Source organism: Channa argus, chromosome 11 (genome assembly GCF_033026475.1).
Source record: "Channa argus isolate prfri chromosome 11, Channa argus male v1.0, whole genome shotgun sequence".
In the NCBI taxonomy this organism is placed as follows: Eukaryota; Metazoa; Chordata; class Actinopteri; order Anabantiformes; family Channidae; genus Channa; species Channa argus.
In genome coordinates this window covers 8558721-8583466 of record NC_090207.1, presented here as the reverse complement: position 1 = coordinate 8583466, position 24746 = coordinate 8558721, and the positions used below count along the sequence as shown (strand labels likewise).

The 24746-nt window shown below is 38.8% G+C and overlaps 3 protein-coding genes across 6 annotated transcripts; all 3 read left to right on the top strand.

Moving 5' to 3' along the window:
• Nucleotides 1-932: 932 nt before the first annotated feature.
• On the top strand, nucleotides 933-8153 carry septin5a (septin 5a). 2 transcript variants are annotated; one of them, XM_067521032.1, is made up of 11 exons: nucleotides 933-1374; nucleotides 2749-2839; nucleotides 3135-3221; nucleotides 3310-3433; nucleotides 3581-3715; nucleotides 3847-3964; nucleotides 4102-4203; nucleotides 5330-5426; nucleotides 5506-5641; nucleotides 5738-5840; nucleotides 6966-8153. In XM_067521032.1, exons 1-11 carry the CDS (start codon nucleotides 1300-1302, stop codon nucleotides 7026-7028), a joined length of 1131 nt encoding a protein of 376 aa, XP_067377133.1. In that variant the 5' UTR covers nucleotides 933-1299; the 3' UTR covers nucleotides 7029-8153. The 2 variants fall into 2 exon arrangements, with proteins under 2 accessions (XP_067377133.1, XP_067377134.1); XM_067521033.1 differs by lacking the exon at nucleotides 933-1374 and adding an exon at nucleotides 2065-2271.
• A 64-nt stretch (nucleotides 8154-8217) lies between these two features.
• On the top strand, nucleotides 8218-12702 carry gp1bb (glycoprotein Ib platelet subunit beta). Its single transcript, XM_067521034.1, has 3 exons — nucleotides 8218-8350; nucleotides 10488-10578; nucleotides 11896-12702. Exon 3 carries the CDS (start codon nucleotides 11901-11903, stop codon nucleotides 12522-12524), a length of 624 nt encoding a protein of 207 aa, XP_067377135.1. The 5' UTR covers nucleotides 8218-8350; nucleotides 10488-10578; nucleotides 11896-11900; the 3' UTR covers nucleotides 12525-12702.
• Nucleotides 12703-12712: 10 nt separating this feature from the next.
• On the top strand, nucleotides 12713-24602 carry dhx37 (DEAH (Asp-Glu-Ala-His) box polypeptide 37). Of its 3 annotated transcripts, none has more exons than XM_067521029.1 (27): nucleotides 12713-13750; nucleotides 14476-14591; nucleotides 14876-15045; nucleotides 15605-15717; nucleotides 15815-16184; nucleotides 16287-16435; nucleotides 16595-16687; nucleotides 17098-17194; nucleotides 17697-17810; nucleotides 17888-18104; nucleotides 18348-18452; nucleotides 18535-18605; nucleotides 18711-18846; nucleotides 18945-19021; nucleotides 19695-19927; nucleotides 20016-20127; nucleotides 20364-20470; nucleotides 21290-21478; nucleotides 21623-21747; nucleotides 22113-22229; nucleotides 22311-22483; nucleotides 22571-22685; nucleotides 23068-23205; nucleotides 23298-23392; nucleotides 23876-23949; nucleotides 24061-24158; nucleotides 24256-24602. In XM_067521029.1, the coding sequence occupies exons 2-27, from the start codon at nucleotides 14489-14491 to the stop codon at nucleotides 24330-24332; spliced, it is 3468 nt and encodes a 1155-aa protein (XP_067377130.1). In that variant the 5' UTR covers nucleotides 12713-13750; nucleotides 14476-14488; the 3' UTR covers nucleotides 24333-24602. The 3 variants fall into 3 exon arrangements, with proteins under 3 accessions (XP_067377130.1, XP_067377131.1, XP_067377129.1); XM_067521030.1 differs by having other exon boundaries at nucleotides 12713-13772; XM_067521028.1 differs by lacking the exon at nucleotides 12713-13750 and adding an exon at nucleotides 13794-14322.
• The last annotated feature ends 144 nt before the right edge of the window (nucleotides 24603-24746 follow it).

Sequence of the window (24746 nt, the reverse complement as noted above, 5' to 3'; positions counted from 1 at the left end):
AATATTTCCCTGTGATTACTTATTTCCCACAACTCCTTCTCTTGGAGACATTGCACAAATGCAGGCCTTGCAGGACAACCTAAACACATGCGGTCAAAACATCTTCAGCATCAGTTTAATTTAGTTCAGCCATTTAAACTTTCATTACTACTGATTTTTACAATTTTAGTTGTTAGTTTTGATCACATATAGAATCTGATCACCACAAATTGTTTACCTCATGAAAAATGAATCACATTATAATAAAAAAAAAAAGGAAATTCACTAATCCCTAACTGGCTGTAGCCTTTATGAAAGACATTCATGTTAATAGGTCAATTGGTGGCTCTAAATTGCCTGTAGGTGTGAATGTGAGTGTGAATGGTTGTCTGTCTGTGTATGTCTCTCTGTGTTGGCCCTGAGATGGACTGGAGACCTGTTCAGGTTGTACCACCCTACGACACCTGGGATAGGCTCCAGCTCCCTGCGACCCTCAACAGGATCAGCGGTTAAGATGATGGATGGATGGATGGAATTTTACTGGATTCTGGGCAGCCTTTGTTTATTTTTAAAGCATCCACTGTGAACCACTGGCTCACAGAATGCAGAGCAGTCTCTGTTCACCACACTGTCACAGAGCAGACTAAACATATGGATTGACAGGTTAATCTACTCAATGATTTAATAATCCCATTCTACAGGCCTGTACCTGCAGCAAATGTCTCTTTATCTGTTGTTTGTGCTGAGCTGCAACTTTTGGCACTTTTTCAAGTTCAAACAAGTTTTTTTGGTTTTACATCTTTTAACAGTGACGTCTAAACGCTTTCTCTAATTCCTTTCTTCAGCGTTTCTCGAGGCTCGTGGTCATTTCTCTCAGCATAGGGTTTTATTTTTCAACTGTCGGAGCTGGGGGAGGGAGCACAGGCTCAATGAATGAGTTTCTTTAAGAGCTTTTAGCTTCTTCCATCCCTGCCTCCCTCAAATTACCAGCTCTCTCCTACTCCCTCTCTCTGTTTTCCTCACTCTCGCAGTCAGAATTCCTCTGTACCTGTCTGAACAGGGAAAGTTGAACGCTGCAGGGCAGAAGAAAGACAGAAAGAAAGAAAGAGGACAGGGAGGAGAAAACAAAGGGAATCAAGAGACACTTTGAGAGAACAGAAGATGGTGTGTTAGAGGCTATTTGGTAAGAGACAGAGAGAAAGACGGGTTTGACAAGGTCTCAGGGCTTCAGACTTGCCTTTTCCTGTTCTGTGCCAGTCTGTTTTTTAACTTTCTGAAACCCGTGGCTATTTTGGTCCATCAGTGTCGAAGAGGTTTAGGATGGATGCCATCATGCTGCAAGAAAAACTGGTGGAACGGCTGCTGTGCCCACGAGTGAGAACAGCCAGGCAGAAGGTAAAGAGCTAGATTTGTGGGGAGAGGTGTGTGCAGAACAAGCAAAAGGAGTGGGGAAATCTAAAACAATGGTAAAGTAGCATGGAAAATAAAGACATAATATCCAGGATTAGTTTAAAATAACAATAACAAGATTCCCTCATAGTTGTAAGGGCAGTGTCCGCATCGTTTTGGTGACAGATTTACTGCTGAGATGATTCGTCTATTCTCCAAGTGTTTTTATTATGTTATTGATTTATTTCCCTCATTCTTACTCCCAGGCTCTTTGGCAAGTGTGTCTGCACCACCTGTGGTTTTTTGTGTTTGTGTGTTTGGTTGTGCTTGTGTGCGTGTGCGCTGGCGCAATCCTCACCCGAGGAGGATCTTGGAAATGCCCGTAACAAGTTATGACAGCGTGTTAGGACACTGACTGTGTGTTTTGGCTCCAGTGTTTGCAGAGTGAAAAAGAGCTTTTCAGGTCTGTTGAATGCAGCTTCTGTGTGTGTGTGTGTGTGTGCGCGTGTGTGTATTTGTATCTACACGTCAGCCTGTAGCACTGCACAGTAAGGATGACGTGCTGCCAGATGCAGAGCTGGACACAGCGAGAGACTGGTAGCCTGTGGTTCTCTTTGTGTGTTTCTCAGAGATATTTAGTGGAAAATCTGAGACACTGTTTTTTTCTCAGCTGCTCACAGAGGAAGGCTGTGCACATGTTTTTCCACACAGTTGTAGATTTTCTGCATTATCGACCCTGCCTGTCTGTTGTGGGGATTTTATTGCATCAGATGCTGCCAGATTCATTTTGTTCTCACATTGACTGCTGCTGGTGTCTGTTTTTGTTTTTAACCAGTTAGTTTTTGATGTGTTGTTGTGGAGCGGAAACAATTAGTGAATTATTCACTTAAACAATATTAAGTGGTAAAGTTTTTTATAATCAATAAATTGTTTAGTATTTGAATGAAAAGTTCTTAGTAAGCTCTTTCTAGTTTGATTAGTTTTATAGTGGTAAATGCTGTCAGACCTTTTTTGTAAATACACTGTAATAAACTGTGAATTACATGTGGGGGGATCAATAAATGATTCTGTCTTATTATATCATAGCACATGATCAGTCTGGAAGTAACTTGTAACTAGTATCCAGACCCCAAAGATATAGAATTTCCTATCAGATAAGAAGGGAAAACCGCACACACAAGAAACTGTCACTAGAGAATATTTGGTATTTTTACTTAAAATGACAACAGTATATTAATGAACTACTTGTTTCAACTATGCAATAATGGTATATAAGTAATAAGTCAGATAAATTGATTATCAAATCCTTTAATCAGCCCATTAATGACATTTTAAATAATACTATTTCTTCCTCCTCTTTGGGCTTTTTTTCTTTCCCAGGAGAAGCAGTATGTGGGGTTTGCAACTCTGCCCAACCAGGTCCACAGGAAGTCTGTGAAGAAAGGTTTTGACTTTACTCTGATGGTGGCAGGTCAGTTCGTAGCTGAAGATGCAAGTGTGACAGTTGCCAGTAAATGTAGTCCAGTACAAGAAAACTGCAGTACAACTTGTCTTCATGATAGTTATTATGTACATTTTTAGTGATGTGCTGGTTTAAAGTTTTGGTTGTTTTATCATATTTACTCTCACAAAGGTTTAATATGTGCAAAACTATAACGCTTACCTTAAAGAGATCTACATAATAACTTAACAGCTGGGTTCATTTTCACTTAGTTCATTCTAATTACACATACATTATACTGTGTGTGTCTGTCTCTGTGCTGCAGGAGAGTCTGGGATGGGTAAATCCACCCTGGTCAACAGCCTGTTCCTAACAGACCTTTACAAAGACAGGAAGTTACTGAATGCTGAGGGTGAGTTATATTTTTTCTTGTGTTATATTATCTTTGTCATCATGTTGGTCACTTTTCTTCCATTCTTCTTCACCATGATGCTTTTCAGAGCGTATAAACCAAACTGTGGAGATCATCAAACACACTGTAGACATCGAGGAAAAAGGCGTCAAACTCAAACTGACCATTGTAGACACTCCGGGCTTTGGAGACGCTGTAAACAACAACGAGTGGTGAGATGGAAGACCTGCTGCTCTGATGCGTCCTTGATTCAGCCTAACAACCTAAATTCACAGTGTCTGGAGGATCTGCTAATGTAGTTTCTGTGTGTGTGTGTGTGTGTGTGTGTGTGTGTTTTTCTGTGTGTGTGTATGTCCTAGCTGGAAGCCGATCACAGACTACATAGATCAGCAGTTTGAGCAATACTTCAGGGATGAGAGTGGACTGAACAGAAAGAATATCCAGGACAATAGAGTTCACTGCTGCCTCTATTTCATCCCTCCGTTTGGGCACGGGTAATAACACACACACACACACACATACACACACACACACACACACTTATTCATGGAGTCATCAATTAAAACATTATTGATTTGTAGGACTTGAATTAATTTGCTCTGTCTCTGTCTTTCTTTCTTTACAGACTGCGTCCAGTGGATGTCGAGTTCATGAAGGCTCTGCATGAGAAAGTGAACATTATTCCGCTCATTGCAAAAGCCGACTGCCTCACGCCCAACGAGATAAAGAAGCTGAAAGACAGAGTGGGTCCCATGCCTCAAGCTCCACATGAATTCCAGATGTTTGCAAGTGCGCCAATTATTGTCTGTAACGTTTGTTCTGGTGTGTGTGTGTGTGTGTGTGTGTGTGTGTGTGTGTGTGTGTGAATGTGCATGTGTAGATACGAGAGGAAATAGACAAGTTTGGGATTAAAGTGTACCAGTTCCCTGAGTGCGACTCTGATGAGGATGAAGAGTTTAAACAACTAGACAAAGAGCTGAAGGTGAGCCTGGTTATCTACTGATTCTATTCAATAAATTATAAAACGTGGAGCTCATTGCATATTGAATGGAATAAACCATTGATTCTAAACGGTATCACTTTACATTGGCACACGCTTCACCCTCTTTTACTCAAAGGGACTTAAAAGGAAATATTTGGGGTTCAGTGTCTTTCCTATTGCTATTTCTGTGTGTTTAGAAGAGACTGAGAATTTAACCGCTGCCTCTGCAGTTTGTGGAGCTGAACCACAAATGCCCAGGGTAAACTTGATATACAGAGAAAGACGATGGCCATAGAAAAAATCATAAAGGCTTCATTATGTCTAACATCAACTGTATTGTGCAGTTTATAAAGGTCACGTAATTTATTAGTGTTTTGAATTGAACGCAGTCAAACATAGAGCACAATGTTTGGAACTCAGAGCCTCCTGGTGACCGTGTGCCCACTTTTTCTCCATCTCCGTGTCTTTTGAGTCTTCATTGTCTCGTCACAGTGAATTAAACAGTCGACACTTTGAAAGGTTTCTAATGTGTAATGGAATGTGACAGAAGTAGTTTGTGAAGAATATAACTAGGGACACGAAGGTACGAAGTTCAGGCCTCATCAAAGACTGCAGGAAGTCAAGAGTGATTGTTGGATTATCTGTTACAGAAAGTTACAGAATGGTCGGAAAGTAATCAGACACAAGCCCCCAGTTCTGCTATTAGAGAGCACGTTTAAGATGCTGTTGGTTAGTCGCACAGTGTTTGAAGAAGCATTCACCAGGACACTATGTCTGGATGGATGCAAAGAGTCTTTACACTTTTTATTGTAAATAAAATTCCACTTAGTTACACAGAATTGAGACGGGGGAAATCCTGAGTCTCTTTGTGATATGGATTAAAACTGATATTTTAACATTTGGGTGCCTTTAAAGTGGAATGTAGTGGCTGCTCAGAGGTGATTAACATGACTCCACCGATCAGCTGGGAAAAACCAGTGCAGGAAAAATGAGCAACAAGCAGACTTTTACCTGTCTCAGGGAATACAGTTGTGCGTCATTTGAGCTTCTCATTGGCCTCAGTAACACCGTTTATCAAGGCAGAGCAGAGAGATTAAACATTTCACCATCATGTCTGCGTGTGCAGGAGTGCACCCCGTTCGCCGTGATTGGAAGTAACACAGTGGTGGAGGCTCGAGGGCAGAGGGTGAGAGGACGGCTGTATCCCTGGGGAATAGTTGAAGGTATGTTCATGTGATGTGTTCCCTGTCTTTGCGGCTCTCATCAGACACTGCTTAAAATATAGATATTTCTTTGCTTCAGTGGAGAACCAGTCGCACTGTGACTTTGTGAAATTGAGGAACATGCTGATTCGTTCGCACATGCACGACCTCAAAGACGTCACCTGCGATGTCCACTATGAAAACTACAGAGCGCAGTGCATACAGGAGATGACCAGGTGTGTGTGAGAACAACTGCTGACTTTTACAGATTGTAGTACAGATGAGTTTGTTTCACTCCTCCTCCTTTTCTTTTCTTCATTGTCGTCTCTCAGTAAACTGGCTCAGGATAACCGAATGGAAAGCCCCATCCCCATCCTGCCGCTGTCCACTCCAGATATGGACACTGAGAAACTAATCAAAATGAAAGACGAGGAGGTATGCTGTGATTTTTATGACTTGATCTCAGATTGGTCCATGCTTCCATCCCTGCCCCTTTACTCTTTAAAAGTCCTCCTAATATTGTTTTGTGACAAGCATATGTAGATGGATGCTAACTTCATGTATCTGGATTCAGGAGCTTTTTACTTAATTAATACTGAATTAAGGTTGACACACTGGCTCTGCTGGAATCTTAAACCTACTGGCCCCTTTGAAGCTTGCTACTAAAAACATTACATACAAACAGTCATTAGTGGTTTCAGGGAGCAGAAGTTGCCAGTTGTGCAGCATGCGCAACAACCTTTGCTCACTGCCACATCCTTACATGTCTGTGCACAGATTGAGCAAACAGGGTTTTTTTTGCTGCTGCAGTTTAAAGGATAGATTCACAATTTCTAATATAAAGCAACAGGGATTTGTTTTAATCAAAGCAAGTGGTTTTCTTTCACTGAACATGGCTTTCCTGTTAAGATGGTGTGAAATGTGTCTAATTTAGAAGATTGCAGAAGCAGAAGCATGCACATAAAAATTCACATATATTTTTTTTATTATGGAGGTCAGGGCTGTGGATCTTGTGCTTCATTCCTTACACAGGAACCATCTTTAGGTGGAATCTTTCAAAGAACAAGACGAACAGGAGGTATAATATTACAGCAAGCAAAACCTGTTTTAGTGTTTGTATGACGCCCATAAACGGATCATGAGAAAATAATAATCGTTTTTTAGTCACTTTGCATTATTGATATATAGTATTTTGTGTCTTCTAAATAAGCTCTTCCAAACAAGAAATAAGAATAGTAACTTTGGCCTTTGGGCTTGCGCTCAAGTCCATTCATGTGAGCACTTGATTTTTGATATTAACTTGAAATTTTTTGAACCTATCCTTTAATACTTAGCTAACCCTTTAAGTAAGTAAGTTTAAGAAATGCTGCAAGGTTGCAGGTGCATGTATGTATTACATTTAAGTGTAAGTGCAGTTGTCGATCTTATCGTCCATCCTCTTGTCCTGTTCTGATGCTTCTGAGGCAGCATTTGAATCACTGTTAACTCTTAAACCCTTGCGAACCAGTTCAGATTTATATGCTTGAGTTTAACCCTCCAAACCTTTCTCATTTTCTGCAGCTGAAGAGGATGCAGGAGATGCTCAACAAGATGCAGCAGCAGATGCATGAGAAAGACCAGTGACTGCTCTCAGAGCGGAACAGAGTTGGGCTGCAGTGCCACCTGCTGTTTCTCCCCTGAGCTACAGCGAGACCTTCAGACTTCTAACATGGATCTGTGTTAACTCTGGCTGTACAATTTTATCTTCAGCTTGGTGCTTTGTATAGTTTGTCTGCCTGGAGGGTTGTTTTGTCAGAGTTTTTTTTTCTCTGAATCTATGCGTCTGCCCACTTTTAGCCCCTGATGTGTTTTAACAGTCTTACCATATATAATATAAATGTGTAATTTAAATTACTACTCAGTGTATCTAATTTATAAATGCTGATCTTTTTGGATATTTTATCAGGGTTTGGATGCGTGTTACAATATGTTTTTTTAACAATTTTAGGTTATTTGTGATGCCTAGATTTGAACATGGATATTGTTTTTATTATCTTGTTTGGGTGTGTGAGTGTTTGTATTTTATGAAATTTCATTTGATTTTATCACCAGGCATCCGTCCATAAAAGTCCCTTTTTTTCTTGGAAAGGCACCACAGTGAATCTACTTTTTTTTTAATCCAACTTCTGCTCTTGTTCATTTGCTCTCTGATCCTCATACATATCTTAATGTGATATTTTTAACATATGTGGCAAGTCTAAATGTCCTCTCCCAGCATTTTTATACATGCTGGCTGAGCTGAAAATGCACTTATTGCCAGTGGCTAACTGTGAACGGAGAGCCTTTGACAAACTGAGGGGGTTGGTGCAGTGCAGGGTGCATGTGCATGCATGCTGCCATTACTCATATCTGCTAAAGGCAGTGGGGCCATTTTTACTGCTTAAAAGCCCTGTGCTCATGATAAAGCGTCCTGACATACAGCGTGGGGTGGCAAAAGTAGATCAGTAATGAGCAACTGATGCTGTGTTATGCTTCTGTTTTATATTTTAATTCCTCACTGAGCTACAGTATGCCGTTGAAGTATCCTGCTTGTGAGTTTAGTTTGAATGTGTGTGTGTGTGTGTGTGTGTGTGTGTGTGTGTGTGTGTGTGTGTGTGTGTGTGTGTTTGCTGGTACTGATGAACGGTACATATTTTGCCTGAAGGCTGTGAGCTCAGCCTGTGCCCCATTTATATAAAGGTGTGACAAATAAACTCTTGTTTCTCGTCAGTCTGGCTTCACCGAGTGATATGTTAAGTTCTAGTGAGAAGAGCTCGACATCCTCTGTTGCTTCCGGACGTCCGAGTCTGATATGGAGAGCTGGAGCTGCTGAACAAAGGGGATCTGCGGATTCACGTTTATCTCCTGCAGCAACTCTTCCTCTGCACTGACCACAGCATCTTCTCCTGCCACTCAGAGAAGTCAGAGTGGGTAACTAAATATTTCTACAGTGTGGTAGTAGTGCTTTTGCTTCTAACGTAACAGATGTGTGAAAGTACAAATGAAAGTCATGCATTTGCAATCTTATTTAGCAGTGCTAGTAATAAAAGTAATATAATAGTAAAGTAATAATAATACCAATAATGTAACAATAATGCTGCACAAAAATATATAATAAATGTAGTAGAATATAAGTATTACTGAATTGTCAGAGAAATCAATTATTTAAAGTAGTTTAAAAATAGAAATAACCAAGTACAAGCACCTAGAAATACTACTTGAATAAATACCTGTACGTGGATGCATCATGATACAGACCATGTTGCCACCTTTACTGCACTTCTGCTGCAGATGTGGCTTTCTATGTAGTTTCTACTTTTCATGGGAAGTTTCCTGGAAGAAATACAAACCAATAAATACGTTCAATAATTTTTTATAGTTAAGTAGTACTTAAGTTAAGTGCAGTTTCCGTGTAAACAGAAAACAAACGTGCAGTATATGTGATCCGGCTGCAGCAAAGTACAGATGCAGACCGTGAGACAAGAGTTGTAGGTCTAAAAATCTAAAAATGTCTCTGTATTACTCTTTTAACATAACCAGAATAAGATGGGGATGCTTCATCAGTGTGGGTAACCAAAGGGATGTAAGCCTTATATTAGCCTGTTTCGATTGCTTTGATCCTGTTTCTTTTCACCCTGCTTTGATACTTTTATATTGTGCTTTGTTCCTGTTTCTATCGTGCTTTGATCCTGCTTCTCCAGGCTCTGATCCTGTTTTCAGTCTGTTTCGAGCCTGTTTTGTTAGGGTTAGGGAAAGCTTCATTAAACATAGCAAAAGCAGAAGAAACTGAGTTATTCCTGCATCGCCTGTGGTTGGCTTTTGCCTTTTTCAAGTCTGGTCAGTCGTTGAAGCAGACTGCAGAAAACTTGACACTGGGTCCCTTGCTTTTTACCATTTACATACTAATTTACATTTTTTATGAAATAAAATGGCCCACATGCAACTTTCTCAAATTAAATAACAAAAACAAAACTGTTACTTATTGGTACTAAATCTACTTTAATCAAATCCGACAGATATAAAATTTCTATTGACAATTACTCATTCTTTCCCACCCCTCAAGTTAAAGGTATGGGTGTCATCCTCCATTACTTCCCTCATACATGACATCACACGGTGAGCCTACGCCATCTTCGTAGCATCAACCATCTACGTCCCTCCCTCACATCACATAACACTGCCATAATGGTTCAGTCTTGTCACTTCTCAGCTTGACTACTGGAACTCCCTTCAGTTTGGTCTTCCCCAAAAACCCTTCACAAACTTCAGCTTGTACAGAATTCGGCAGTGCCAAATTTCTGCCTGTCACATTGCACCCGTTCTTCAGCAACTCCATTAACTTCCTATATCATATCTCATTCACTTAAGAATACTGTTGCCATTCATAACCCCGCCCCTTCATACCTTGCCAACCTCCTCCATCAGATCCTCTTCATCTATCAGCCTCACTGTCCCTTCTGCTTGCCTATTATGGGGGGCAGACCTATGGAATTCCCTACTCCCTGATCCCAGATCTGTTCAGGCTTTAATAGTCTCCATGAATGGTTGACCTTCACAGATGTCTGTACAGATGATGTTGATGCTGTGACATGTTCCTTTGTTTTCTGTTGTGTTGTATTATCTTTTATTTTAATATTTTAAAATATACAAGTATTATTAATTAAAATCTACACAAATTAGTGAAAAATGTAAAATATATTGAATAAAAAATCTATTTAATTCCAATGAATTGTTCATTTGTTTTAGAAAACTTAATTCTCAGTATATGCTGAATTGTGTGCTAGTCTAAATACACATTTTTATGATTTGCATATTTTGTTGGCCAGCTTTAAAAGACTCAAATAAAATGGAAGTGTTTAAATTGCCAGTCATATTCTTAATTTGGTGGTACATTTTTCATGACTATTAAAACAGAGTTAAACAGTTACTGAGATCCTTTCCATGTCATTGTGCTCTACATGTATGTGCAAACGTGTGTGTGTGTGTGTGTGTGTGTGTGTGTGTGTGTCTGTGTGTGTGTGTGTGTGTGTGTGTGTGTGTGCTTGCACGTGTGCTCTTTATCAGTCAGAGCCAGCTGGCAGTAACAAATAGACACATCCCTGTCAGAGCAGCATTAAGAAAGATAGTCCTCTCCTGAAGACGTGCAGAACTAAAGGTAAATGATTCTCTTCAGACTTTATTAAGTTTTCTGTTCTGTAGTTTTCATAATATTATTGACCTTAAAACATGAAGGTAGTGATAAAGTAGCTGAGTAAATTAATTATTTTTTATGAGAGAAGAATACAAAGAACTTGCAAGAGATACATGTGAAACATTTTATTTTATTAAAAATGTATCACACAAAAATTTAAATACAGTTTCAGTGTGTTGTGCCACTTTTCTGCTTATCAAGAAATGTCACATGGGCTCCTGATCTCAGAGTCTTGACCTCTCAAAGCTGTAAGAAAGGAACGCAAGCACAGGGCATTTCTCCTATTGTTCTATATTGTATAGTGTAGAGTGTGTTTTCAATAAAATCTATAGTAAAGTCATTTTAAGTATTTATTTAGAGGATAAAAAGCAGATACATTTTCCAATGTGACCATAACCATTATAAAAACTCGACATCCTAACACACTTACTTATACACTAGTCGTGATGCTACTGATATAACCTACTGGTATTTTATTTGATAGAAAACATTGCAACAAAAAGGCAGCTTTGCCCTATTTTTCACCTGCATGAAGATTTGGACTTTACATGTGCATACAGTTAACATTTTCACATTTTGGAATAACATTTTTCTGTATTAATTCTGTTTCACTGTTTCACTGAAACTGTTAGTAAAGTAACATGACATTGCTGTCATAACAAAATCAATTACTTGCTCTTCTTTTTGCACAGAATATATACAAATGTTTATAATATACAGTATGGCAACAATAGAACACAGAGCCAACTCAGCACCTCTCTGACATGATATGATGATATATTAAAATAAATTACTATGCTGCCTTTATCTTCATGCCAGCCACAAGAATACAACATTATGCTTCTGTTGATGTTTAATGTTACCGTCCAATTTACATACATCTGCTAAAACAGCTGAACCATCACAACCATCGCTGAACCATCACTTTGTTGTCGTGTGCACTCAGAATAAAGGGGGTTGTGGTTTGAGTTAGGATTAGTATTGGTACACCTTTTGAATAGTGTGTACAAAGGAATATAGTTTTTGTATTGGTACTCCTTTGTACACACTCCTTTGTATAGTGTGTACAAAGGAATATAGTTTTTGTATTGGTACTCCTTTGTACACACTCCTTTGTATAGTGTGTTCAAAAGATTACCAATACTAGCACCTTTAAATATACAACTATATCAAAGTCAGACTAAGCGTTTAATGGGGAATAACTTTCTTCTCCCTTTAGTGTATTACAACACAAAACAACTAATTTTCCTCTCCTCTCCTCTCTTCCCCTCCACTGATTAGTAAACATGAAGGGTTTCCTGCTCCCCTGTCTGCTTCTCTTGTTCAGAGGTCCAAGGTCATCTGCCTGCCCCCATGTTTGCTTCTGTCACGGTACTAAGGTGGATTGCAGCAACAGGTCTCTTACCTCCTCCTCGCTGCCCACCACTTTTCCTGCTGGGACCACCGAGCTCCTTCTCCATGACAACTGGCTAACCTCTCTTCCTAATGGGCTCCTGGATAACCTGACCTCCCTTCGCTCTGTCTCCCTTCATGGTAACCCCTGGGCTTGTGACTGTGGTGTCCTTTACCTGCGAGCCTGGCTGCTGCGTCAGTCCACTGGCCTCACGTCTGACCTGGGTATCAACTGCAGCTCCCCTTCTAGTCTGAGAGGGCGACTAGTGGTGTATTTAACTGAGGAGGAGGTCTTAGACACCTGTCACTATTGGTACTGTAACCTGGCTTTGGTCTCGCAGGTGTGTCTGTTTGTGTTTGTATTTGTGCAGGCGGTTCTTCTGGTGGCCCTCATTGTGTTTCTGAGGAGATTTGAGAGGCTGTCCAAGGAGGCAAGGGGAATCACACAGGAGAGCTTCACAGCTGGGGAGGCTCCGGGGGAGAACGACTATGCGCCTTTAAAGGATAGCAGCATCTAAAATGGAGCTGCAAAGTGTGATCGTTAGATGGAAAGAGGAGAATATATAGTTTGGACTCTAGCGAGAAAATATTGGTTATGTGCTGTTCTGTTCCAGACCAAAACTCCAAAGTTATTTTTTTTACATAAGCAGGAGACAAATTAATGGACAAACCTAAATAAATGAGGAAGTAACATAATACACACATTGGGGAGAACACTGAAGCTACTCTGGCAGCTTGTGATGGTCAACATATCACTGAGATTCTCCATATTGTTTTGTTCCTTGAATTTGTCATCCATATATTTGCTGTAGACTTTCATGGAACTTTATATACCACTGTGCACCACCTTAAATCAAAATAAGGATCAAAACAGATATCATAACAGATAAATATCCTGAACAGATCCTGGAACACGTAACTTGCAATCCTGCACTGCAATTAGGTAGTTATCAGCCATATGTTTATGACATTGATGTACATGTTAACCTAAAACAAGTATAAGTGAGTGAGAAATGGTTACTTTATTATATTTGTATTACATTTACATTTTCTATACTGATTGTTTATTTTAGTCTCACATAAAATTCAATGTTTAATTATGGAACTGCATCCTGATCTTTAATCCCCAAAATAAATGTGAATAATTAGTCATGATTTATTCATAATATTGTTCGTCATTTGCATTACTAACACATTATCTCAAATGAAGACAATTTTACTTTCCTTGGGTATACATGTCATTGCTGTATTAGTACTTTTCAGTTATAAAGGGAAATTTTATACTCTTCATCTCTTTTAATGTTTAAGATGTGGACAATTAATACAAAAATAATCTATAACAAAAATTGTTTGTTTGTTTCTTTTTAATTATTCTTAATCAAGCTGGCAGAAGACAAACTAAATAAAATTAGTGCCACCTTTACCATCTGCAACAGTAGTGGTATTTACACTTTAGTTCATCAATAAATATATTCCAGTATTATAATATGTATCATAAAAAACATGTGTGCAGAATGTTTATGTCCTGACCGACCGTGGCCTTTCTGTGTGGGGTTGCATGTTCTTAACCATGTTTGCACATGCAAGTGAGTGTAAATGGTTGTCTGTCTGTGTCTATTTCTCTGCATTTGCCCGCAGATAGACTGGGGACCTGTGCAGGGTGTACCATGCCTCTCGCCCTAAGAAAGCTCCCCCGCGAGCCTACATAGGATAAGTGGTTACAGATAATGGATGGAAAATACATGTGTGCAATTCTTCAATTATAAGTAATGATTACTGTCACGTTGGGTACTTTATACAAAGTTTTGAAAAATTTTACATTTGCATTTAACCGAGTATTTCACTTCTTTGGGTAAAAGTGAACAATCCAATCTTATCTTATACCGCAGCTTTGTGAATAATTATACCTTTAATTGAGTATAATTTCTCAGTTTTAAAACGAATGAGGGGCCAGAACTTTAGAACCACCTCGTGATATAATGCACTCCAGTGTGATTCCACCACGCACTTTGACATTTATAATAAGCACAAATTAGATTTATTACCTGTTTGACAGTTTTATCTCAAAGAATAAGAATCGATAACTATTAGGTTGCATTATATTGTACAGATGTACCTAATAAATTGGCCGGCGAGTTTACTTATGGTAAATGTAGATAATCGTGTTTATTTTTGTGGCGGAACCTTTCTGCTGAGACAACGTTTCAGGGCGGACGGTTTTACCTGATGGACCCGCTTATGTTTACACGCGAGATTTTTTCGTGACCATGTGTTTAAATTTCAAATGCCTATATTTGAGCTGTTAAAATAAAAAAGGTTTGTTATTTATAACAGCCCATAAGATCTGGTAGATCTTTTTAGCTATGTTAATATCGTAATTAGCTTCTTAGCTCCTGTTACTTCTTTTCTCCAACTGATACTGTGACAGCTTTTATACGTGTTTTTTTATTTACCTGTACTAATCTGCAGAACTTAGTTTAAAATGGGAAAACTAAGAAAGAAACACAACTGGAAGGGACGACAGCAGAGTGACCCTCAACAACCAGCAAATGAAGAGGAAACAGGCGTTGTGGTTGAACTAAAAGGTAGGAAATCATTCATGTCCAGATCCAAGTAGAAATGCCACAATTTAAAAACTTTGTGGCAAAAACGATTTTATAAAATGTTATTAAGAAAAAGTAAAATGTTTCATAAAAACTTAATATTTTAAGTCAGATTACCTTACAGTTAAAGTACAGTACTTAAGTAGCTGTACTTTGCACCAGTGCAATTAATCTGTGAAATTTACAAACGGGTCACTTTATTATTGCCACTTAAATTTGTTAAGTGTTTAATCTCTTGACTTCACCAATGTCTTTGTTTTCATCAGATGGAGCAAAATTAAAAGGTGTAGATGAGAGCAATGCATTGGTCCTCCCATCCAGCAAAGCCAAGAAGAAGAAATCCTTGGTGACACCTGCCCCCACCAAAAAGCCCCTGACCAAGAAGCAGAGGAAAGAGCTGCAGAAAATCCTGGAGCGTAAACAGAAGAAAGCTCAGGTAACCAGGGTTTCGGGTTAGGAATGGGGGCTTAACACATAAGTTTATTAGAGGTTACTAAAAATAAAGTCAAAGAAACAGGAATAAACGTGCTTTGTGTTATTGAATATTGATGCTACTGTTGAAATTCTTTGTATGTTACTGAACTAAGACTTGAGATCAAATTTGTTTTTGCAGTTACTCCACAAAACTTGATGAGATATAGTTAATTCATAAAGTAATAAAATGATAAACATAATAAAAAAACATTAGTTTGTCTAAATACCTTTCAGCCTCCAGAATTGTGGGCCTATGAATAAAAATGGTTGTAATTATTGTTATTATTATTAATATATCCAATATATTAGACATAATAATAGTTAAGAGGCTACGTTCACATCTTGGTTGTTGCATTTCCATTTTGCCTCTAGTTGTGTACATACTTAAACTGATCAATATTGTGTCACTATCCAAAGATATATGGACCCAACTGTATACTGGACAACAACAGTCTGGACAGATATGACTCCGAGGACTGATTTACAACACACTTCTGTGTCCCCCTCCTTGTCTTGTTTAGAGAGCAGACATCTTGACCAAACTGGCTGAGGTGCAGCTTCCAGAGTCTGAACTGAAGCTGCTGTACACCACCTCAAAACTGGGCACGGGAGACAAACTTTACCAGTCTAAACAGTAAGTGCACAACACTAGCTTCCATACACAAAAATCATTATGATTCTCATTTAAAGATGTAAGGAAGGTGGAGATTTTATTGTTTGGCAATTTTTAGGTCATCAGAAGAAATAAAAGGGGAGGACTCTTGTCCAAAGATTAGCAGCGTTAGTGGAGCAAACAGGAAAAGAAAATGGAAAGAAGAGGAGGAGGAAGATGAGGATCAAAAAGAAGAAGAAAGCAGTGATGCTGACACGTCCTCTGATGATGAGGATCAGGGTGATGAAGTAAATAAAACTACAGAGGTAGTTGAAGATAAGAAATCCACCCCAATCCTCTGTCAGGACCCAGAGGAAAAACCAAAAATACCTGAGCATCAAACCACAGCAGAAAAAGATGGACAGCGAGAGAAAAAGAATTTGGAAGAAAACAAGAAACCATCACAGCCAGCTGTCTTTATTCCTGTTGACAGATCACCAGAGATTCAGGTGTGTGCTCAGTGTATGTGTGTCTGAGAGTGTAAAATGTCAGAGTCATTCAGATTGTTTTCTGTGCAAAAGCTTTAAGTGTGTTTGAATGTGTTGCTTTAGGAGGCTCGTCTAAAACTGCCTGTTCTGGCAGAGGAGCAAGTCATCATGGAGGCAATAAGGGAAAACCCCTGTGTCATCATCTGTGGAGAGACGGGAAGTGGAAAAACAACTCAAGTGCCTCAGTTTCTGTATGAAGCTGGCTACGCCAGGTACTTTATGCAATGTTTTTTTTATATATATATATATATATATATATGTGTGTGTGTGTGTGTGTGTGTGTATATGTGTGTAAATGTATATGTGTGTGTGTGTGTGTGTATATACACACACACACACACAATTTCACGTAATTTTCTTTCCCCCTCCAGTGGCAGTGGGATTATTGGGATCACAGAGCCAAGAAGAGTAGCAGCTGTCAGCATGTCCCACAGAGTGGCCAAAGAGATGAACCTGTCCACACGGTACTGAAGATGCTATATATTTGTATGGTTGTATGACTCAAAACAGCATGCATAGTGAGGTAGTTATGATCTTATTTTTATTTTAAAAAAACAAATATTGAAATAAAAAAATAACCATCTCACTATGTGTGCTCAATCTACTTGTTATGTGTGGAATGTGCAATAGGAAACCATACATTGTTTTCATACCTCTGAACTTTTTGCTTGTTTTTTTTTTAACTTATGTCTCGCTGCAAAGGAAATTATCAAATGGATAATTATTGGATATGGATAATTATGAGTTTACACAGATCAGTGCTTTGAATAAAGGCATAAAGACATATACTTCTAATAATGACAGACATGTTAAATTAATATGATTCATAATCACATTTTGTAAATGATACCTATTATGTTATGTCTGTGCTCAGGGTGGTGTCTTACCAGATACGATACGAAGGGAATGTAAGTGACGAGACCAAAATCAAATTTATGACAGATGGCGTTCTGCTTAAGGAGATTCAGAAGGTAATCATTTTACACTCCATTGAGTTATGTATATTAAATACAGTTTCACTTGTTATAATTATTTTTAAGGTGTAACTGTTATTTGTGACTAATTGTGGCGATACATTCAGTTAACAACATATTTCCTGCATTTGTCTACAGAGAGATGAGAACAGTGTGTAAAATGACATCCTTTGGTCATAAATGTTAAATGTTTCTTCTTTTGCTTTGCATCAGGTCTTTTTTTTTTTTTTTTTTTTTTTTAATAAACCCAGTAACATCAAATGATAGAGGCTGGACAGTGGTGAATATAATATGCTGAGGAGCTTAACCAACTTATTAACCAAAGACATTTTAGGTGTTGGTTTTATCCTTGAATGACCCATTAGATTTGACTGAGTTTTTTTCTGTATAAATATAAAACCATAACTAATTATTTTTTCAGCTTGCATCAAACAATTTTTGATTCACAGTACATTATATTTGATTTGTAATTTTTCACCATTTCTGTCTTAACCTACAGGACTTTCTGCTGCAGAGATACAGTGTTATAATCATTGATGAAGCACATGAGAGAAGTGTGTACACAGACATTCTCATTGGACTGTTGTCTCGTATTGTCCCACTTAGAAACAAGGTAAGACACACAACTGCAACAAGTTCTCAGAAAGGTTATTTTTATAATCATCTTTGCATGTCCCACACCCTTTGCAGAAAGGCATGCCCATGAAGCTGTTGGTCATGTCTGCTACTCTCCGGGTCGAGGACTTCACAGAAAACCAAAAGTTGTTTCGTACAACTCCACCTGTCATTAAGGTGGATGCTCGCCAATTTCCTGTCACCATCCATTTTAACAAGCGCACCCCACTGGAGGATTACACTGGAGAGGCCTTTCACAAAATTTGCAAAATCCACCGAATGCTGCCTCCAGGTGCACAAATACGCAAATGCACATTTATTTAATTTTGTATATACATTTATAAATAGTTTTGGTCTTTGTGTGGCCTGTAGAAAGAAAGTGAGAGTGTGTTTGACACTATGGTGGAATTTATTAAGATTTCAGATAAAATCAGGGATTTGTTTTAAATGTGAATGGGGTATTTATAAAAATTGCCTCCCATAACTAAGCTGGGATCAGCACTAGTTTTTAACATCCTTATCCTGTCACTTTCAGGTGGTATCCTGGTATTTTTGACTGGTCAGGCAGAGGTTCACAGTCTGTGCAGGAAGCTGAGAAATGCTTTCCCCTTCAGGAAGGGAAACACGGCCACTGCTGAGTGTAATTCACACACCTGTTTGTCCCCTCACACTCTGACATATCTGCAAAGCTTTTTTAGATTACCTTTGTTTTTTTTGTCCAGGTGAAGATGGGGGAGGAGACATCTCAGAAGAAATGAGGAAGTTTAAGAAGGCTAAACAGAAAAAAACTGTTGTAAGTTGAATTTTAGGAATATTCCAGTAAAACGTTCCTCTTTCTTAAAGCCACATCTATTCTTGACACACGTTTCTTGTGCACATTGCACATTTCTGTCTGTAGTCTCTGCCCCGAATTGACTTGGACAACTACTCTGCGCTGCCAGTGGATGAAGGTGATGAAGACAGAGCAGCGGGGATTGGAGATGAGGAGAATGAAGGCTCTGACTTGGACATTGGAGACGATCCCACCGATGCAGGCAAGCTTCTCCAAATGCATACTGCATACAATAAATCCTGTTGTATTCGTTTTAGATGAGTGTTTTTACGGATTCTGCTCTTTGGTTTGTCACTGCAGAGGAGAAGGCTGACCCATCGATTCCCCTTTATGTTCTCCCACTGTACTCTCTTTTGGCCCCAGAGCAGCAGGCCAAGGTGAGATTAACATAATTTTAATGCAAAAATGCTTAAAAGTGTAATAAAAAAAAACATTTAAAGCAAACATTTTACAGTAAAAAGGAGAAAATGAATTTTAAAAAATTTTGTAAAAATGGATCCCCGTGGTGCCGGTCTTTGAGCCTGGATAAAATGGGAGGGTTGCGGCAGGAAAGGCATCCGGCGTAAAAACACATGCCCCATCTTGGCGGAACACGTTCCGCTATGGCGCCCCATGAAGGGACAAGCTGGAAGCCATTGATCTTTGATATTAACATACAATTTCAAGTTTAAAGCATTAAATAGGTTTATGTATTTTGTTGAAAACTACTTTAAGACATATGCAAAGGTTCTGAAAAATAAAATAAAGAAGTAAATTAAAACCACACTGCGGTGAAAAGATATTTTATTTGTTATGAAACTGTATTTTTGATTAAAATGAATTTTCTAAAACTGGTATAGACAAAAGTATCTTGTGCAGGTAATGGTATCAAAATGTTTTGAGATACTCAGACCTTGCTAAAGTAGGTATTTTTTAAAGGAAGTTTTGATTCTCCATAGTATAGTAAATATCTCCTATAAAAACCTCACACAGGATGAATCTAAAAGCAATAGCTGTAGCATGACAAACTTATACAATAAACATATGATAATGTTTGATTCTTGACTGTAGGTGTTCAGGCCGCCTCCATCTGGCACCCGTCTGTGTGTCGTAGCCACCAATGTGGCTGAGACCTCTCTGACCATCCCTGGCATCAAGTACGTGGTCGACTGTGGCCGCGTTAAGAAACGTTTCTATGACAGAGTGACAGGAGTGTCATCCTTTAAAGTCACATGGACGTCACAGGCTTCAGCTAATCAGAGGGCAGGTAGAGCTGGACGAACAGAGCCAGGGCACTGCTACAGGTCAGTACTGTGACACTGTATTATTAAGCAGTTTTTTAGATAAGAACATTCAGTTATTTGTGTGTCTGTGTTGGTGATGTTTCTGCAGGTTGTACTCGTCCGCAGTGTTTGGAGACTTCAGTGTGTTCTCAGAAGCAGAGATCACTCGCAGACCTGTTGAAGACCTGGTTTTACAGATGAAGGACCTCAACATAGATAAGGTCCGTTAAACTCAAACTGTCATTTCTGTTTGGAATGTACAAGGGTTAAGTGTCACATTATAGAGAGAAACTCTTCTCTCATTAATGTGTTTTTGTCTTTCTATATTGTTTGTTTGTTCCTTATGTTATACCACAATGGATGGAGATGAACACCATTTTAGTCCACTATGTGTCTGAGACAGTAAAACTTCTTGATTTTCAAATAAAAAACAGCTTTCTATTTTGGGTTTGTGCAGGTGGTCAACTTTCCTTTCCCTACACCTCCCTCTGCTGAAGCTCTTGTCGCAGCTGAGCAGTTATTGATCTCATTAGGAGCTCTTAAACAGCCACCCTGCACTGGACGGTAATTGTCTGTTGTTTCCTTCACTTGGCGAAGTCCCCTTCTTTCCATGTTCTTTCCAACTGTTTGTGAAAGGGCACCTTCACTGATACTGATCTTGCTTTTTTTGGTTCTAGTTTGGTTAATACATGTAACGGAATGCTAAAAAACTTCCCTCTGATTTACATATATAAAATATCTCTCTTCTAGCTGAAAAATGCCCCCAGATGACATCACTTGGAGGAACCTTCAATTCAGATTATGTCATCTCATTGCTCGTACTATGAATTTTGTAATCACAGGCAACCTGCTTTTTTAAAAAATCCACCAGATGACATAATCTAAACTCCTAATGATGAAAAACTCCTCCGGCTGATGTCATCTGGAGGAGTTTTATCAGCTAGAAGCAGAGAAATATTTTAATATATAGCGACATCAGAGGGAAGTTTAAAAACATTAATATACATTTACACCTAAACTAAAGGCATAGAAAACAAGATGAAAATTGGTAAAGTTGCCCTTTAAAGCAGTTTATGTAGTGTTGAAGTGTCTGTTTTTACAAAGAAATGTGAAATTAAGAAGGTCACATAGGGTGAAATTAGGGTTCTAATGAGGTTATTGTGGACAATATCCAGTTAATAGAATTTGTTTTTCCCTTTTTTGAACATGTCTTCTGACAGTTTCTTTAAACATGCTCATTTAATTAGCCTTTTATATTTTTGTTAAAATTGGAACTATGGTGTGTTTTTATTTTATTAGTTTTTTTAGTTTAGCTTTCCTAATTAAACAAATTGGGAAGGTTTTAGGTCATTTCAAAGGACCAAACCTATTTTTTGTTCTCAGTGTAAAAGAGATAGAGAGAGGAAGGCTGAGTTGTCCCATCACCGCTCTAGGCAGAGCAATGGCTTCATTCCCTGTGGCACCACGATATGCTAAAATGTTAGCACTTGGTAAGCAGCAGGATTGCCTGCCATATGTCATTGCTGTGGTAGCAGCCCTGACAGTTCGAGAGATCTTCGAAGACCATGACAGGTAAGGACACAACGCTCACTTCAAGTATATCCATTTTTAGATGTTAAAGTCTGGAACAATGGCTCCTTGAGTGACCCAGAGAAGAAAAGCTAAATATTTTTTATGTTTTTAGATTATTACATCTTTATTTTCATTTCCTCTTAGACCTGCACATAGTCAAGATGAGAGTTCCAAGCTCACACAGCGCAGAGCTCGACTGACCCAAATGAAGAGGTTGTGGGCTGGCCAAGGAGCCTCGCTCCTGCTGGGGGACCTCATGGTCATGCTGGGTAATATAACTTCTATTCAGATTTGACTGTATTATTCTGTATACTGTAGGAAAGTTATGCTGTTAGATCATATATTGGTGTTTAGAGTCCCCATGGCTTCAGAAACATAATAACATATAACCGGTTTCAGCACGGAGCAGAGAGGTTTAAGATCAAAAAGCTTATGATTTAAAGTCTTCTCTTAAGTCAAGTTTTAAGCCGAGACTTAATTTAGGAAGAGAGGATTGAGGTGCATAAAAATGTGTGATGTTTTACCTGCACCTTCAACAAATGTTAATCATGTACAGGCAAAGAAATATATGCAATATGTTTTTATTAGGTGTGATATAAGGTATACCTATACATGTGTATGCATGTGACTGCAGGTGCTGTTGGTGCTTGTGAATTTGCCGGCTGTACTCCTAAGTTTTGTGAGGAAAATGGCTTGAGGTATAAAGCCATGGTGGAGATTCGGAGGCTCAGAGGACAACTTACAAATGCAGGTACACATTAGCAAAAGACAAAAAGCTCACACATACCCGCCACGGAAACACAACAGAAAATAATGTGTTATCCCATCCCAGTGAATGCAGTGTGTCCAGAGGTGGGAGTATTTGTGGATCCCAAAATGAATCCACCAACAGAGCACCAGGTGGTTTGCTTGCGGCAGATAGTTCTGGCGGGACTAGGAGACCATCTTGCACGGCGTGTGCAGGCTGAAGATGTGCTGGACCCAAAATGGAAGAATGGATACAAGGTGTGTTGGACTAAAGGTTGTATCTGCAATAGGCGTCAGTGTTCCACTACCACTCTCCTTTATCTTCTCACTTTTGTCTGTTCATAGACGCCTCTTATGGATGACCCAGTCTTCATTCATCCCACTTCTGCACTGTTCAAAACATTGCCAGAGTTTGTGGTCTATCAGGAGATCATGGAGACCACCAAGATGTACATGAGAGGTAAATGGGTTTTGTGAAACAGCCAGTAAGGTCACTCATGTCCAGTCATCAGTGATCTCTTAGTGTTGACTTAAAGCACCCTCAACTGTGAATATAAAGTTATGTGTATGTTGTATGTTATCCTCTCCCAACCCTCGCTTTCATTGTAATGAAATACTTGTCTAGAGAGTCTACATTGTCAATGTGTTGTGTTGATATTGTTGTAATAATTTTAGGTGTGTGTGTGTTCCTGAAAATGCTGTCTCAAATCCACATTTCATTGTTGTTCAGTTTCAAGCCACAACAGTTTGTCTTGCATTGCAATGTTGCTGCTGTTTTTGAAATTACATTTTCAGGATGAGGGTCTCAACAGTTCATTAGTCTTCCTTTCGGTCTTTGTCAGGTGTGTCAGCAGTAGAAGCAGAGTGGGTCCCCCAGCTTCTGCCTGTGTACTGTCATTTCAGCTCCCCTCTGGAATCACCATCACCGTGGTTCTGCTCGTCCACCGGCACTGTCAGATGTCACCGTCCGAGCACCTTCTGTAAATTCCCTTAAGCAAACCACCAGAGCTGTGTTTATGCTGACAAGTGTCTCTGCCTATGTTTAAGTCATTACTTTTTATTTCTCCTGCAGTCCGTGTTGGTTGGCAGCTGCCAGCAGTGGAGATGGAGTATCCAGACGGCCTGCAGCGTTACAAGCTATTTGCAAGGTTTTTTCTTGAGGGACAGGTAATGGATTAACCTCTGAAATTGTTTTCTCTTCCTCTCTTAACTCTTCTCTTGAATTTCACAAAAGTTTGGGCACAAAATCTTGAACCTGACTATTCAGTCATGTCTGGAATACGTGCTGATGTTTCTAACTATCAGTAGCCTTAACTATTTAGCATCCACCTCTCTTATTCTGTATTTTCATCAGAAGTATTTTTTTTCTGGGGTTAATAATATAATCAATATAATTAACAAATATTTTATAATGTTTTAGATGTTTTTGTCTAAATAAACCTAATATTCTGTTATGTTCTATATTGTTTGTGTATCAAGCAAAAATGTGTATTAAAGATAACAATCAAACAGGAAAAAAAACAAAAACATTAACAAGAACCTGAAATTTGAACCTGCCCTTAACTGTACAGAGAGGGAAAACTATTGGTTGCACCATTACAGACCTGAAATAAACACTGCATGTAATGTCAATGTTTGTCTGCTTTGCAGGTTTGTCCTAAGCTAAAGAAAAACTGTGGGCACCTTCTCTCAAACCCCTCAATCATGCTGAAGACGTGGGCAAAGTAAGTTGATAAAATCCCACATATCCGGCTTTACTCTTTGAGGCTTATTTTTTTTAATTGTTTTTTTTCTTTTTTCAATAAACTTTTATTATTGTGTCTTTATTGCTTTAGGCTGCAGCCAAGGACAGAGGCTGTGCTTGGAGCAATGGTGTCAAAGAGAGTTGACTGTCGAGATGCTCTCTTTAGTGTGTGGAAGACTGAAGATAAATGTGAGGATTTAATGTGATTTGTATCACTTGTTGGTCTCTGATTTAATCTGCCTTCATGTTGTTATAAATAAGGTTATTTTCTCTTATCCTCCTACAGTCCTGTTGTCAGCATACTGCCAGTGGATACCTGAATCAATGCATCAAGAAGTAACCAAAATCTGGCCTCCTATGTAAATATTGTATGGACTTTTGAGAAGAAATTGGATTTCATCTCTGGTATTGTTTTAAAATGTCCTTTCATAGTGCAACTACCACCACACAACATGGCTATTTCACCATTGTTTATTTTGTACACTGTATCTTATATTTGTACACTTTTGTTCAGCTAGTTCAATAATTACGTTTTAACTTGTCATTGGTATGCTGCTGTGAGTTGTAAATGTCAGATTTTGTCTTCATAAGACGTATTAAAACTGTCTGGCTCCCAGTAAAGCTTGTGTGGGATTTATTTATACTTTAAGGGCATCTCAGTTGTTTTAGCAAGTTAAAACATTGGTTTAGTATTCAACTTTAGAACTTTTCAGCCAGTGAACACCCGTTGTTAAGTGTCTTCTAAGGCTTCAAATGAGGTTTGTAAGGTCTGAAAAT